Source organism: Pieris rapae, chromosome 22 (genome assembly GCF_905147795.1).
Source record: "Pieris rapae chromosome 22, ilPieRapa1.1, whole genome shotgun sequence".
In the NCBI taxonomy this organism is placed as follows: domain Eukaryota; kingdom Metazoa; phylum Arthropoda; class Insecta; order Lepidoptera; family Pieridae; genus Pieris; species Pieris rapae.
In genome coordinates, this window is record NC_059530.1 from 2,532,460 (window position 1) to 2,547,711 (window position 15,252).

Sequence of the window (15,252 nt, forward strand, 5' to 3'; positions counted from 1 at the left end):
TTAATTATAAGTCACATTAAACTGATAACAGGTGCGCTCATTTCATCAGCATTTTCATAGCATTTTTACCTTCGGAATCTCCAAATTTCTGCCTTTTTGGACGTTTTCATGATACAATGAAACTGTAATTTAGAGTGGGCTATCCCCTGTTTAGAATATCAGTCTGCACAAACAGTTATATACAAGTAAACATTCAACAAAAAAACTAAAACCTTTTTCTAAAAACTCCAATATCCGTGCAGTTTATAATCCATCTTTTGCCGCATACTTATTCTAGCAAAAAAATCTTCGAATACTTTGTCTAAGTTGGTCAGCTAAAGAAATACTTGTAACTTATACTTGATATTTAAATCCGGAAGAATACCAGGAAGTTCATTATATTAATCTGATGATATAATCTACCTTGTACATACTAGACTTGCACCGTGAATATATGCTGACAAAACTTATTTTCCATACTTTTGTAATGTGCGCGAGTGCGTAGCCGGCCTTTTAAGAATTGGTACGCTCTTCAGGAAACGCTCAGTAGTGGAACGGTGGATGTCTAGGTGATACGGATGGTATTTCGTATTCAGCCTTGTCCAATGATGAAACTTCGCAAGTATCAATCGGAACAGATATACAATATATAAGTATATATATATAAATATATATATGTATATAATTCTTCATATTACTTAATTTTATACAAAAATATACTAGCTTTATATAGATACTCTTTTGAAACGAATTTCAAATATTTATATACATTTAACTGACTAACTTTTCGCTAGGTAATTAAATGCCCTTTGTATTCTTTTAGTTGATGTTAGTTACGACACATGTTAAACAATATAGTTTCGGCTATGCCACAGACAGAACAAAAGATTTAAATTTTATTTCAGATCTGCATCAACAATGGAAGTAGTAAAATTTATAGAGGCTATTTTCTTTCGTTTTGTAAAACCCAGGACCGTTGAATACCCTTCAGTAATTGCTTTCGTCTGTTTGGGTCTCTTTTATCTCTTAATCTGGTTGACTAGCGCCGCCGACTTTTATAGATTACCTGGACTTATGAATAAATGCAAACAGATATATAGGTATGACCTGGGAGCTGATTTCTTTGTAATTCATTGTTTAAGTTTCTTATTTTTTTACGATTCCGCACATCACATCGTTATTTGTATATATATTATCATTAAAAATTAATAATTTCAGATTCGAAATCCTTGTGTTGTTAATTAGTGTTAGTAAGGATTTCAAATCTATGAATAATTGAAAAATATGATTACATTACGAAATAACATACAAAAATTATTGTTAAATTAAAAAAAAACTACTTTTAATATTTCGACAAATATAATAGAAACGAAATCGAAAATAGGTAATGACCGCATAATATAAGCGAAGGACAATGTGTTTAAAGGAAATGAAAAGAACGGTATTATTAGTATAACAGTGGGAAGTTCTATGCGAGCACTTTTACTGGAATCTGTTTATGATCGTGCAGAGGTGGCGGTACCGTCGCAAGCGCAGAGAATACAGACTACAGAGGCGACGGGCGGCGGCGCGGGCGCGGGCGGACCTGTACAGGCAACGGTGTCGAACGCAACGCACACCCACTCTCAGTCCTTTCGCAGCGGCCAACGGTACCGCACGTGCCGCTAGCTGACGCACAATAAACAAGCGACGCGAGTAAACCAACCGTGCAGTGTTATGATGCAAACTAGTGTTATATTATTGGATTTGATGTAAAACTTTTGAGACAGAAAGTATTGTGTGCAGTGTTTATTGACGTTCACAATGCCTAAAATCTTTTTGATAAAGAAGCGGCTCCATGAGCAACAGCTCGGCTTGCAGGAGGGGCAGGAGTTGCTCGCGAGCAAGGCGGATACCCTGTGCCCCGGCTCGCCGCTAGACGACGGGCCAATTCCCCTGCTCTCCAAAAAGGATAAGGAATGCGTCGGTGAGTTAGCACAACATTCACATACATAATGCGGCCATTCATTGCTTCAGACATCTTTTTGTATATGCCACACTGTTGTCCTGTTAAATTATATGAATAAGGACGCCTTATATGGCACACATCAGTATTGAGTCTTGCAGCATTTTCAATGTCAAGTGCGCACGTGGTATTAGTTTTATAATGTAACAGTAAAACAAAAAGTGTCTCATACTTTTTTACTGCCTCCATAACGGGCACTCGCAACTCAAAAAAAGGGTACTTGGACAGAATCCTGTTCTGCCTTCGGATAGATCTACCTGCGAGAATGTGTGACTGGCGTGATATTTAAGCTTTTTCGGTATATTGACAGTCGTCTATTATGATATGCGATGTTCCCGTATATATTATATAGCTAGATTGTGCTAACTACTTATTTAGATAAATAAATCAGCATCTTTAACGGTGCCGGTTAGTTACAAGACATGAATCATATTATAACTGTCACGTTCTGCGTCTTAATATATTCGCGTTATAGTGCGAAAAACTACAGGTTTTGTTAATGCGTCCTATTGGAAGTTTAGCTTTAAATATTTTACTAGACAGTTATGACGGAGATAAAAGATGTTATTACCAGGTTTGACGTAAATGGGCATCGCCCAAACGGGTCCTTTGCAGTTCAAAATCAATTATTTAATAAGCCATCTAGCATCGAGAATGTCCGTGGCGGTATCACTTAACATCAGATGAGTCTCCTGCCCGTTTGCCCCCTGTTCTATAAAAAAAAACGCGGATAGGGATCTATCAATAACTGGATATACATGGTCAAGTGTACGTCACGGTACGAGACAGGAATGGACCGGAAGGTGTTAGCGAGGTGTCAATGATTTCTATACAAAAGAACTTCCGTTGTTCAAAACAGTTTTATTTGACTGTAATGATTTTAACAGAATATTAATACATCAGTCCTCAGACTAAACTAATAAAATTATTTACATGGCGTATAAACAATTGCTGTCGCGAATCGACATGAATTATTTTATTTTATTAATTAATCATTAGAATGTCATTTTGCAAAACGAAATTTTGGCAATTAAAAAGATTCGCGAAGGGTCTATTGTCTTCTTTTCCGTACTACGCCTATGATTTGAGAACTGATTGTAAATTTATATTAAATTAAAAGCATTTAATATGCTTTCTTCTTACGTTCACAAGTGTACATTGGGTTACCTAAATGAATAAATGTTTTGTTTTACTTAAGTAGATTCGCCTTTATTGTGTTAAATAAATGTTTTATTTGTATAACACTTGCGTAAACCTAATATAGATACTCAAACTTAAATTCTATTCACAGGGTCAAGTTTAAGTCGTGTGCACGATATTTGTATCGAGGTAATTGCACAATGTCTTCCGTTTTAAATTTATTTATGAGGTATTTTTCTATTGAAATCAAGGACAGTACTTAAGTATAATAAAACCTTATTGGTACAGTTAATTCTGCGAAGATTGTATATATATTTATATAATTCACACAATGTTACAATTTTTACTTTGTTATCAAAAGAAAACACCGAACTCTCTTTAATATAATCCACCGTCACAAGACAGTAGACAGTGCACATAATTCCTAGATTTTGATAAACGTTCTACAACTATAAAAAATATCTTCTGGGCACTAATTCAAACAATCATAGTACTTTGAATATGGCAAAAATCAATTGTACCGTTACAGAAAGTACCCGTATATCTGATATCGAACGTAATTATTAAAAATAAAATTCTACATAATACAGGTGATTCGACACCTGTACAAAAGGGTGCTTAAAGGTCAGAATATAAAAGGCAAAGTTTAAGGGAGCAGGTTAGGGTCGTAATATTATAAAGAATTCATTACGCAAATTTTTTTTCAAAACAAACTGGTTCTTAAATTAGATATTTACTTTCTTGTTTAAATATATGCTGATATTTATTTACTTAGAGTTTTTTTATGTAGTTATTCTGTAAAAAGGGATTATAGTAAATATAAGGGTGAAAAAAAGGCTTCTATATTGAAGACATCAACGCGCACTCATCTTCATGTGCAATGTCGTTCAGATGATAATAATAAATCTAATAATATTAATTCAAATAATTAAAAAATATTTATTTGTATATGATAATGATAATTAAATCTGGCATCACAACGTAATAATATAGAAAATCGATTACATTTTGTTTTTCCTCCATAATATTCCATGACATATTTCACATTCTTTTAGTAAAAAAAATAATGCATAGGTAAACAGTTTTTGAAATTGGTTTTCTTGGTTAACTAACTAAGTATTCAAATTAATTTACTAAATCATTGATTAACTCAAAAATAATTTACTGTGTTATCGAAATTCGTTTTGCAAACCTTTTTGGATTAAAAGAAAAAAAATTCCACCATGTGGTCAGACCATTGTATCCATTGTATACCTTTTTAAGGATTTACAAAGATTTGCGATAAAAATACTCTGATTACATTCATAATGGAGCAAACTCTTCTCGGAACGAACAATTGAACGTTAATCTTTCTTTTTCTTTATTTGATTTTTACCGAGAAGCATAAGATTATGAGGATCTATGCCTGGTTCTGTGGAGACTTAAAATATTTCAAATCTCGTTCGTAATGCTTGGCGTTAGAGTTTGTTTTACATGTGTTGTTACATAATGTTTTAACTAGCGGATTTGGGTGAATCTGTACTGAGACTTGCCATTTACGCAGTTATATGAGTATATATACACCTAGCAGACTCGGCCAAGCGTTGCTGCGGCTAAGGTTTTTGTTTTATTACATAGTAGTAAATTATTCAAGGGATACGGTAGGAGAACTTATGTAAAAGGTTGGTACTTTTAACACAGCGCCATCTGTTAGAATTGTATCAAATAATAAACAAATAATTTGTAATAAAATAAAATTGCGACTATAATTAAAGATCTAAGCTATCCTATCTCTTAAGTTGGACCAGACTTCTCACGGTGTGTCAATTTAATTTAAAATCGGTAAAGTAGTCCATCGCGGACAAACATCATGACAGGAGATTTATATATATGTATATTATAAAGTGTGTGTGAGCCAAGTGCCCAAACTGTTGTTTTTAAAATACTCTGATGTCTTGGAGGTTTCCATAACTCCTCCATTAATATGTATGTATGAACATGACTTTAATAAAGTTTTATATTCTCATAGCCAAATTTATAATTAAAAACAGTTATTCATTATATTCCTCTGCTGTAATTAAATCGGACCCGCATTTCTATAATCTTAAGATTTGTCATTATGACTATTTAAATTTAATAAATATATTGTTTACTCGGTAACAGGCGAATTTTTTGCTTATCAAGATGCGTTGAAGTGTTCTAGGAATGGTCACACATGTCCCATTAAGAAACTCCACCGGTTTTAAGCGTTCGAGATGCGGGCCTTCCAGTTTTTAATAATTATCGCTCATGCCATTTCCAAACAGCATCTGCCTTTACATTTATTCTTTTATGGAGTAAACAGATGTTAAATGTATAAATATATCTGTGTTCATTTTGTTTGCCATTAAGTGACACTTGTAACTTGAAGTTAATTGGAAATTAGCAAGAAAAGCCACACAAACCGCGGCGCGGTCATTACGATTCGCCCGTAAGCAACCAATTACGAATGTTGCGGAAATAATATTTTACATTCGGTCATGATTTCAAATTTAATAGTATAAAAAAATAATAAAATTCTTTTTTTAAAATACAGTGATACAGTGGCCCATGAAAACTCTTAGTGCCAGGGGGCAAACGGGCAGGAGGCTCACCTGATGTTGAGTGATACCGCTGCCCATAGACACTCAATACCAGAGTGCTCGCGACTGTCCGGCCTTTTAAGAATTGGTACGCTTTTCTTGAAGGACCCTAAGTCGAATTGGTTCGGAAATACTTCAGTGGGCAGCTGGTTCCACAAAATGGTGGTGCGCGGCAAAAACTGTCTTAAAAACGCGCAATTGTGGGACGGCGGACGTCGAGGTGATACGGGTGGAATTTCGTATTCTGCCTCGACGTCCGATGATGAAACTTAGCTGCAGGATTAATCCGAACAACTCCTCTGAACACTCTACGGTAAATGCGGTAGAAGATGCAGAGTGACCCTTCATCTCTATGCAACGCCAAAGGATCAAGCTGCTCGGAGAGAGATTGGTCGTCGACGATTCGAACCGGTCTTCGTTGAATAGGGTCAAGTGGAAGGAGTTGGTACTGAGAAGCCCCCGCCTAGAGATGAGAACAATACTCCATGTGGGGCCGAATTCGCGCCGATATAATTCAACTATAGGAATGCTTGTTACTTGCACTTTACTATTTTTTCCCGTTTGTCTGCAGAAATCGCTTATCAGAGTTGATACCACCAATGCATCGTTAATTTCATTCTATCGTTTCTTGTTGGGAATTTTGTGTTAATTATAAATTAATAAACGCTAATTTGGACAAATCACAGAAACATAATTTTCCACCACCAATCCACATTTTTTTCAATGACAACCGGTAAAAACTCATTATAAGAGACAAAACACAGTTGAAACGTTATATAATCTATAACTACTTTTGACGTTTATCTAGTATTGACAGTCTTGACATTAAGATATTTGTAAATCGAATCGCATTACGGACCACCGTGTCTTCAATGTCCTTCCAATTTTAAATCTCATAAAATACAATCAAGATGGCGTCTTAACATTCATCTTGATTTACAGTTGGCACAAGGATTTTCTTAAAGTATAGCGAATAAAGTGTATAAAAATACACATAGCGCTTCTCACGCACACTTGTAAGTGTAAGGTCATCTTCTCTATTGTTGTGTCACGCCATATTAAGATAATGATTTTGGAGTAATTTGCCGAATGACGCCCACAAAGGACAATGAACAACTGTTCTAAATCCAACCTCATATTTGTCTGAAACTTGTTTTAGAACTTGCGTGAACATTCGAAGAATCTAGCAAGTAATGCCTGTAGATATTTAGTATTCTTGTTTTTAACATTTAAAGAGCAAATGTTATATATGTAAGATACTTTATATCTTACAAATCCAACAATCTCGAATTGAGTACTATCAAGTAATTTATTTTTACTGAAACTAATATATTTAGAAAATTACGTAAAATAGCCTACATAGCAGTAATATTTATTAAAAATTAAAAAAAATATATAATAAACTGCAAACAATAAGTGTACAATGCAGGCAGTTCCTGTATATTTCCTTCCTTCCTATGTATCGCGATACTTATGCGTTAAGCGAAAAAAAAACAGTTCATATAAAGAGTTCAGGGTGTATAGGTCCAATAATATTTTTTTTTACAAATGAATCGTATATCATATAAATATCTAAATATATAAAAGTCGTGTCGTCGTGCCGAATACTATAAGTAATAAAATATCAGATAAGTTATAGAATATCAATAAATTAATTATTAATTTTACGAATGCAAACAGTTTGTGGTGCCATCTCTTGACAAAACATTTCTGTATTTGCAAAAAAAGTTATAAAATGAAATCCTTACTTATTTAACTAAAATTTACGATATTATTAGACTGTTAGGCGGAACAAAGTTCGCCGAGTAAGCTGGTAATAATAATAATAGCAGAACTATTTTTTTTTGGCTGATTCTTGCACTATTCAAACCACAACTTAGATTTTAAATTATCATTTTAATTATGAATGAAATGAAACAGGCGTAAAATGTAACTGTCTTATTTAAAACTGTGAATTTATTATAAATAGATCGTAAAAAAACGTGTTCTACACCAACAAACAAAAAAATAACAAAATATTCGATTGCCTTCTTAGATACAAGTTTTTTGGCGAACCAAATTAGTTACTTTTAGCCTTGAACAATTCGCTAAACATATTTAGGTCATTAACCCTCGACAAATCTGGTTGTGATTCATGTGATCAAAGTAATAAGTGCTGAACAGTTTTTGTGGCAATTCGTTTAGAGGCACGAAGCTTTTTGCTGCGCAGATGTTGATTAGGCGGACCCCGGAAGACGCTTTATGTACTCTGAATCACGTAAAAGTTAACATATACGTCCTCAAAACCTAGTACAGAATTAAGACAGACAGACCAAACATTTATTCTAAGCAAAAACACAATAACAATAAATAAAAAAAATATAGATATCAAAAAAAATTAAAAATCCCAGTCTAAAAGAAAAGAAACAAAAGGAATGAAATAGATGCTAAATAGAAAAAATAATAATAAAAGTATATCATGTATAAATTAAATTAAATAACATAACTTATCCCATTTTGATTGAGTTAGTCTGATAAATCATTTCATAGGTTTATTAAGTATATATATATGTATTTAGGTGATTGAAACAGATAACACAGTCAGATCAGTAAACACGGTTATATGTCTGCCTTATTTCCAAATTACGGATTTTATATATTTCTTGTAAAGCGACTTCTTGTTTTATATAGATTATGAACGTGACGCGAACAGTGTTCACATGCGGCCCATAAATAATTCAGAACAAAAAATGTCCTTCCAAACGACCTTTAACCGATCCTTAGCGGGCAGCCCCCGATGTACCGTGTCCTATCGGTACTTGTGTTTATGGAAAAAAGGCCAACGGAATTTCATGTCTGCTCCGTACTTAGCTTCGTTTTTAATGCATTAAATGCTACTAGCGTGCGATAACCCCGAGGAACAAGGATAGCTCCTCTGCTCTTTTTGTTCCATTGCTCAACTAGATAATCTTTGGATACCCGTTGGTTTTTTACAAACATTCCATATTTGAAAAGGTTGGACTGATAATTGATAATTTGTGATGACGTAAGGTTTAACATATAAATTTAAATAAAAAGTTTATATATTTTTCTACGCGTTGATAAACCATTGGTTTTTTTTTCACAAAAAAACACTTGATAAAAAATTTTAACAGTCATTGTACGCAATATTTTCGTAGTTCAAGTACATTCCCTGTTAATGATTTAACGGTATCATTAGGATTTATTAAGAATTTTTAGATAAATAACAGGTTTTTCATACTGGTTCGCTAATGATCAAACTCTAATTACACAAGATGGCATAGCTTATGAGGCACAAATTATTGCCAAAACCGAGCACGAAGGCTACGTTTAATAGCCAAATAATGAGTGTTCGCATTCAAGGTCTCTCATACTGTTTCTCGGCAGGAAACAGCAAGTAACTGAATAGATATGGATGTGGTAATTATAGAACCTTGACTTACCGTTTTGAATAAAACCGCACTATTTAAGTCCGCCATACGTGACATCTTATATCTTTAAACGAGCAATTCCTGTATATATATATATATGTATTTATAATTGGAATCTCGGAATCGGCTCTAACGATTTTTATGAAATTTAGTATACGGGAGGTTTCGGAGGCGATAAATCGATCTAGCTAGGAATCATTTCTAGAAAATATCATTTTTATCGTGTTTTATCACACTCATGATTTTTTTCTTTAAATAAATATTGTTCACACTTTTTTATTATTCTGTCGGTAAGATCGAAAAAAGGTATTCATATTTCATTATTTTATTACTTAGTATTTAATTCGTACTTATATATAATTTCCAAAAAACAATTTATAAAAAAAAATACCGAGCAAAGGTCGGTCATCCAGGTAGTTATATTTACACGACATATTTTTACAAAAGATAATTTCATTCTTAAAATGGTAATAGTAATGTAAATTAAAATGTAAATTTATGAAAAAGTACGAAAACAAAAGATAGCTATGATATTTTAATAAACTAATATTCTTTTATTTTTAGTCTATATCAAGTTGGCATTAACTGTAATAAGTGTTTATTATGGTGTATCAATATAGAATGCGTTACAAAAATCAAGTTTCTGTTGTCACGCCCGGCTGCGCGGGCGCATACAATTATGAGGCACCTTATAAAAAAGCGGGCCCGACAATGCCGGATTCGTCCTTGGATCCCTAACAAAAGCTAAGAAAGGGCAAAGGAACCCGTTTGTTGCAACCTTGGAACTTTCACTAAGTACCTACGCATTTTTTGACTCATCCATTTCATTATGATGCTAAAATTTATGATTTCATTCACCACTTTTACCAATGATGGAGATAGACAACTACGAGAAAATATACCTTTGGTCATATCTCCCGTCGCGAACTGCACTAGCTGGTTGTCATCGGCAAATCGCCAAACCGCTAGTGTGACCAAGTCACAATTCTCACAGGTCTTCCCATAACATGGGCGCCCAGGGACAAAAGGGGAAAAACCTTACAATGAAACGATCTGAATACGACTGAGAAGATACCTTCAATGCGATATCCGACTATACTTGCCAATTAGCTAGTTATTAATTTAAAAAAAAGCTAGATAAATATTTTAATACCCATTCGAAATTATAAATCAAAAAATTTGCAGCGTCAGTGATTTACAGATTTAGGTCGAGATTGTATTCGTTATTTTGTTGACTGGCTCGCCAATTATAATAATGTGACACGCACACATAAACACATGTGGGTGTATGTGTGGAGGCGAGTGTTATACCGTTATGGAGGCACATACCAGTGACGTCAACGTGGCCTTATGCCTCCGACGTTATACGAATATGTTATAAACAGTGTGAATAATGGTTACATAAAATATTTTAATAGAATTAGTAAAGGATATATGTAATCACAATTTTTAACAGAATCTTCTTTATCTTACAGAACGCGACGTTTTTGGAGAACACAATGGGAACAAATCACCGAACGAGAGAAGAACTAAAGAACCGAGAAGATTCATATCCTCTATTCTTGGAGGTGAAATTCCTTATGGAAGTCACAGAGGACACGTTTTGACACAGGCCGAAAGAAAACAATATTTGCCAGTAGCTGTTGATAAGAAAAAAGTAGAAGACAAGCCTTTAATAAAGGAGGAGAAGGATGCACTTCAAAGTGAACCGGTAGTTCTTCCACCACGGAATTCTCCTTCTCCGGAGTCAGTACCATCACCTGGAATAGATAATGTTACATGTCAAAAAGTATCTGTTATTCAAAGAACGCCAGCACAGTCACAGTTTCAAAATAACAAAAAGGAATTGGCAGATGTTCGACTTCCAGTTACTTTACCTTCATCAGAACCTGAACAAGATCAGCCAATAGATTATGTTATTGCTAAAAAGAGAGGAGAAACTGAAGACGAAGAAACTGAAAAGAAAATAAGAGAGCAAAGGCGAACTAGTAGTTCTAAGATTGCTAATAGCATTCTGGCTAGGCCAATTCTTGTCTTAAGAAATCGTCCTGGAACTAAGCTGCCTGGTATTATGAACGCCGCTGCGGGTCACGGTCGATCAACAAATGGAAACGGCTCAAATTCTGGTTCTCAGAATACAGGTGGCTCAGGAAACTTTAGCTCCAGTGGTGGCAGTGCAGCACCTTCTTCAGGAGGTGGTGGTGGAGCTCTTGGGGGTGGGTCTGGTAGTGGGGGCAACGGAGGACGCGACGGAAGATCTAATTATGGACCTAACAGCCCACCCACAGGAAGTCTACCACCTTTTTACGAAACTTTGGGGCCAAACACCAAAGGAGGCCAGAACTCATTCAACGCAAATAGCAATTTTACAAACGAATTTAATATGATGAATGGCTTCAATATGGAATGTGAAAATACTGAAAACGCTAATACAAACTTCCCAGAACAAAGTAAGCAATACTCTTTGATGCAAAATGCGCACTATGGAATAGCGTTAAAAGACGAAGAAATTGACTATGATAGAATTGAAAATAAATTAGAGAACCTTGGTTCAATTGGAGGTTACAGTAACAATTTCGATGACTCAATGGTAGTCGATATGGGGGACGATGTGATTGATAACAACCAATTTTACACAACTTTGACATTTGCCCCTAACGAAGGAATTTTAAGTAATCTCTCTGACTCAACTGATATAACTGATTTATTAAATAACCACGTCGAACAAATAACAGATTCAGAGATACGAGAATCATCATCAATCACGCCAGACTCTGTGCACAACGGTGTCGATATTGAATCACTAGCAGAACAAGTTAATCTAAGCAGACAGTATTATGAAAAAGCTAATTATATCGCCTTTGCAAATCAAGAGCAAGGATCTTCATATGGTTTTCCCAAAGAGAGGCCAGATTTATTAATGCAACTTAATCCAGCCCTTCTTCCCCACAACGAAGGGCAAATGCAACAACTTCAAATTCACGTTCAACTACAACAAAGACAACAAATACTATCTCCTGGTTTCCCCTTCACTAGTCACTCCCTGGACTTGGACTCTCCAACCGGTGTATCTCTTCCATCACCCGGCGGCAACAGCTCTCTGGACGGCAACAATCACATCGAGAACTCATCTTTAAGCCCCGCAGCTGCTGTAAGTCTGAAGAAAGGCTCTATCGCCGATAGCAAAATTCAAATTTTGCAACAAAGGGTATGCATTATTTGATTTTAAGGCGAAGCTCTCAATAATTTATATATTCAATGTCATTCAGGTGACTCTCAAATGGGATTTGTAAATAAAAAATGACATTGAATATTGGGTAGACGACACCGTTAATATATAACGCTGAGCCTAAATCAACTTATGCTTTTACCTACTGCAAATATTTTGTAATTTTATTTTAGTTATCTGTTTAATCGTACAGCTGTCTTTTATAACGCTCAGCATTATAATTTGACGAATGGACTTAAACACATAGCTCTTCTATTTTGCGAACATTAAGAATTAAACATTTTTCTATTTTTTTACAGTTGGGTCTGCCATCGGAACTACCGCTAGAATTCATTAACGGCGGCCACGGAGTAAAGAATCCTCTTGCCACAGAAGCAAATGCTCGACAACGAGAGGAGGAGAAAAATAAACAAGTGTTAGTAAGCGAGGATGATCCAACGAAGTTCGTGTGCAGAGTGTGCTCCAAGAACTTTACCCTGCAAAGGCTCCTAAATCGGCACATGAAGTGTCACTCAGATGTTAAACGATACCTTTGCACATTCTGCGGTAAAGGTTTCAATGACACATTTGACCTGAAAAGACACACGAGAACACATACCGGTGTCCGACCTTACAAATGCAATCTGTGTGAAAAGTCCTTTACCCAGAGATGCTCATTAGAATCACATTGCCTGAAAGTGCATGGAGTACAACACACTTATGCCTACAAGGAAAGAAGGACTAAGGTATGCACCGATCAATTATTTTACACGTTGATTATTATAATTTATAGGAGTTTAAATAAAACTCTTCTTCCTTTATTAAATATTTCTGTTTTATTACAGATGTATGTATGTGAAGAATGCGGACACACAACCTCCGAGCCTGAGGAACATTACATGCATCTGAAGAAGCAACACCCATATTCTCCAGCGTTACTAAAATTTTACGATAAGCGACACTTTAAATTCACAAATGCCACATTTGCAAATCAGCTACTAGGCCAATTACCAATGCCAGTTCACAACTAATGCTTTCAACTGGTATCAACATGTAGACAATTAAAAATTCATAAAACAATGTTTTCATCGGTAGATCCGTTGTCACCTATTGAATAACTTAATTTTTTAAATCACGAATTTATTCCGTCCGCTAATGATAATGTAAAATTCTAATTAATTCCCAGTGCATGTTGTGTGGAAAAGGTCGGACCTAATTTTAATGTCTTCCAATCTAGATCTCCTGACTTATTGAGGAATTTTATAAACGATTTTACTATGGAACTGCGTTTCCTTGTTTAAAATACCTTAATTTTTTAACAGTCAAAGGAGACTCCATTAGCCTATATAGGCATGACTGCAATTAAAAAATCAAAGTATCGGGTATTATGTGCAATGTTTGGTGATGGTTCGGGGTTACTTTTAAGTTTACATTTAATTTTAGATTAGGACATAGATTAACGTAGGTTAAATCAAAATAGAGGTTTCATTTTATATCAGCGCTGGTAAGATTAGGAACGCGTAATAGATGGTGCTAATAACGAGATTATGGGGTCGCTGGAATGAAATGAAACGAGGCATGGAGCGGATGACAATTTTGTCCGCTCCATAATACTATTGGTAATCATCGGGTGCGATGAAAAATCTATGAGGAATCATTATTCTCCTTTCTAGTGATATTAGATTCTAATTTCTATTAAAATGTCACAATTTTAAAGTGTACTTAGTTTGTTTTTGTTGGTACTTATTTGATTACAAAAAAATTATATGTCAGCCCAGACTGGCTAACTAAAGTCGTACCATGTTAAAATGCATTTCTAGAATTTATATTTTAAATTATAATAATCGGTTTACAGTATGTGCTGTGAGTGTGTGTAAGAATTATTATCTATTGTGCTAAGTTATTTAAAGATTGTTAATACGTAATATAATACAAAGTGTAATGAACGGCATATAAGTATGTTGATATATGTATGCTCAATTTTGGTACATCTGCGCTTTCACAGCCAAGCTTGTGGATTGAAAAATGTAAATATGATAAAATTATGCTAGTGTAGTAGTAAATTAATGTTTTAGGTACCTAATTAGACGTAACGAGATTTTAAAAAATATTTTGTAATTTTTGAAGAAAAAACACTTCGCAAATTGGCTTATCAACAATTTTTGATGTCCATTACCTTGTGTTAGCGCAATTCCCTAATTTAACTACTTATCGATTGCATTTACTAGCATTTTGACGGCAATGTATAGCTAACGTTTCACGATTATTTTTAAGAAACAATCTGTTGCATTGTACTGATAAGCAATATAATATCATGATTCAATATTTTGTGGTTTTATTTTGAGGTTTTTGGTGTGAAGACGAGGATCCAAGGACTTCAGGCTTTAAATATCCGGTATTCCATAATGATTAACTTTATTTTAAATCCCGGGAGCAGATAAGTTAAGGAATATAGCTCAAGTTTGTCATGCTATTAAAAAAGAGATTGAAACATACGATTTGAAATAAGAAATCCTTATCTTTCGTTGTATATGAATAAAATAATTAATACAACTGTTTTAATCTAAGCTACAAAGCTTTAAATATAATAAAGTACTTAAAATGCCAGGATTCTCTTTCTTGCTTACCGATGTAGAATGAGAGAGCCCATTGGTGCACAACCGGGAATCGAACCTACCTACCGGTCGTAAACCTAAGCTAACACTGCTTGAATGACTGTAATAAAATATCTAAAATGTCAAACCAATATTTATCAAATCGTCTACGCAAATGTATAAACACGCACATTTGCTAACGCGTTTGCTAAAGGAGCATGATAAATTTTTAACGTTTCTCTGCAAACAACACAACTGAATTGCGAACCTGCTAATTTATTATCTGTATCCAGAA

The 15,252-nt window shown here is 34.6% G+C and overlaps 1 protein-coding gene across 2 annotated transcripts; it reads left to right on the top strand.

The window, feature by feature from the left end:
* The first annotated feature begins 1,585 nt into the window (after positions 1-1,585).
* LOC110992537 (transcriptional regulator ovo) lies at positions 1,586-14,688 on the top strand. 2 transcript variants are annotated; one of them, XM_022258404.2, is made up of 4 exons: positions 1,586-1,945; positions 10,631-12,363; positions 12,684-13,109; positions 13,209-14,688. In XM_022258404.2, the coding sequence occupies exons 1-4, from the start codon at positions 1,783-1,785 to the stop codon at positions 13,392-13,394; spliced, it is 2,508 nt and encodes an 835-aa protein (XP_022114096.2). In that variant the 5' UTR covers positions 1,586-1,782; the 3' UTR covers positions 13,395-14,688. The 2 variants fall into 2 exon arrangements, with proteins under 2 accessions (XP_022114096.2, XP_022114097.2); XM_022258405.2 differs by having other exon boundaries at positions 1,587-1,945; positions 10,631-12,306.
* The last annotated feature ends 564 nt before the right edge of the window (positions 14,689-15,252 follow it).

What these genes read in the sequence shown, in the direction of transcription:
- LOC110992537 (XM_022258404.2), top strand. Translation starts at nt 1,783, where the DNA reads ATGCCTAAAATCTTTTTGATAAAGAAGCGGCTCCATGAGCAACAGCTC. An exon ending in TTCAAATTTTGCAACAAAGG is followed by an intron (nt 12,364 to 12,683) that starts GTATGCATTATT and finishes ATTTTTTTACAG; the next exon opens with TTGGGTCTGCCATCGGAACT. An exon ending in ACAAGGAAAGAAGGACTAAG is followed by an intron (nt 13,110 to 13,208) that starts GTATGCACCGAT and finishes GTTTTATTACAG; the next exon opens with ATGTATGTATGTGAAGAATG.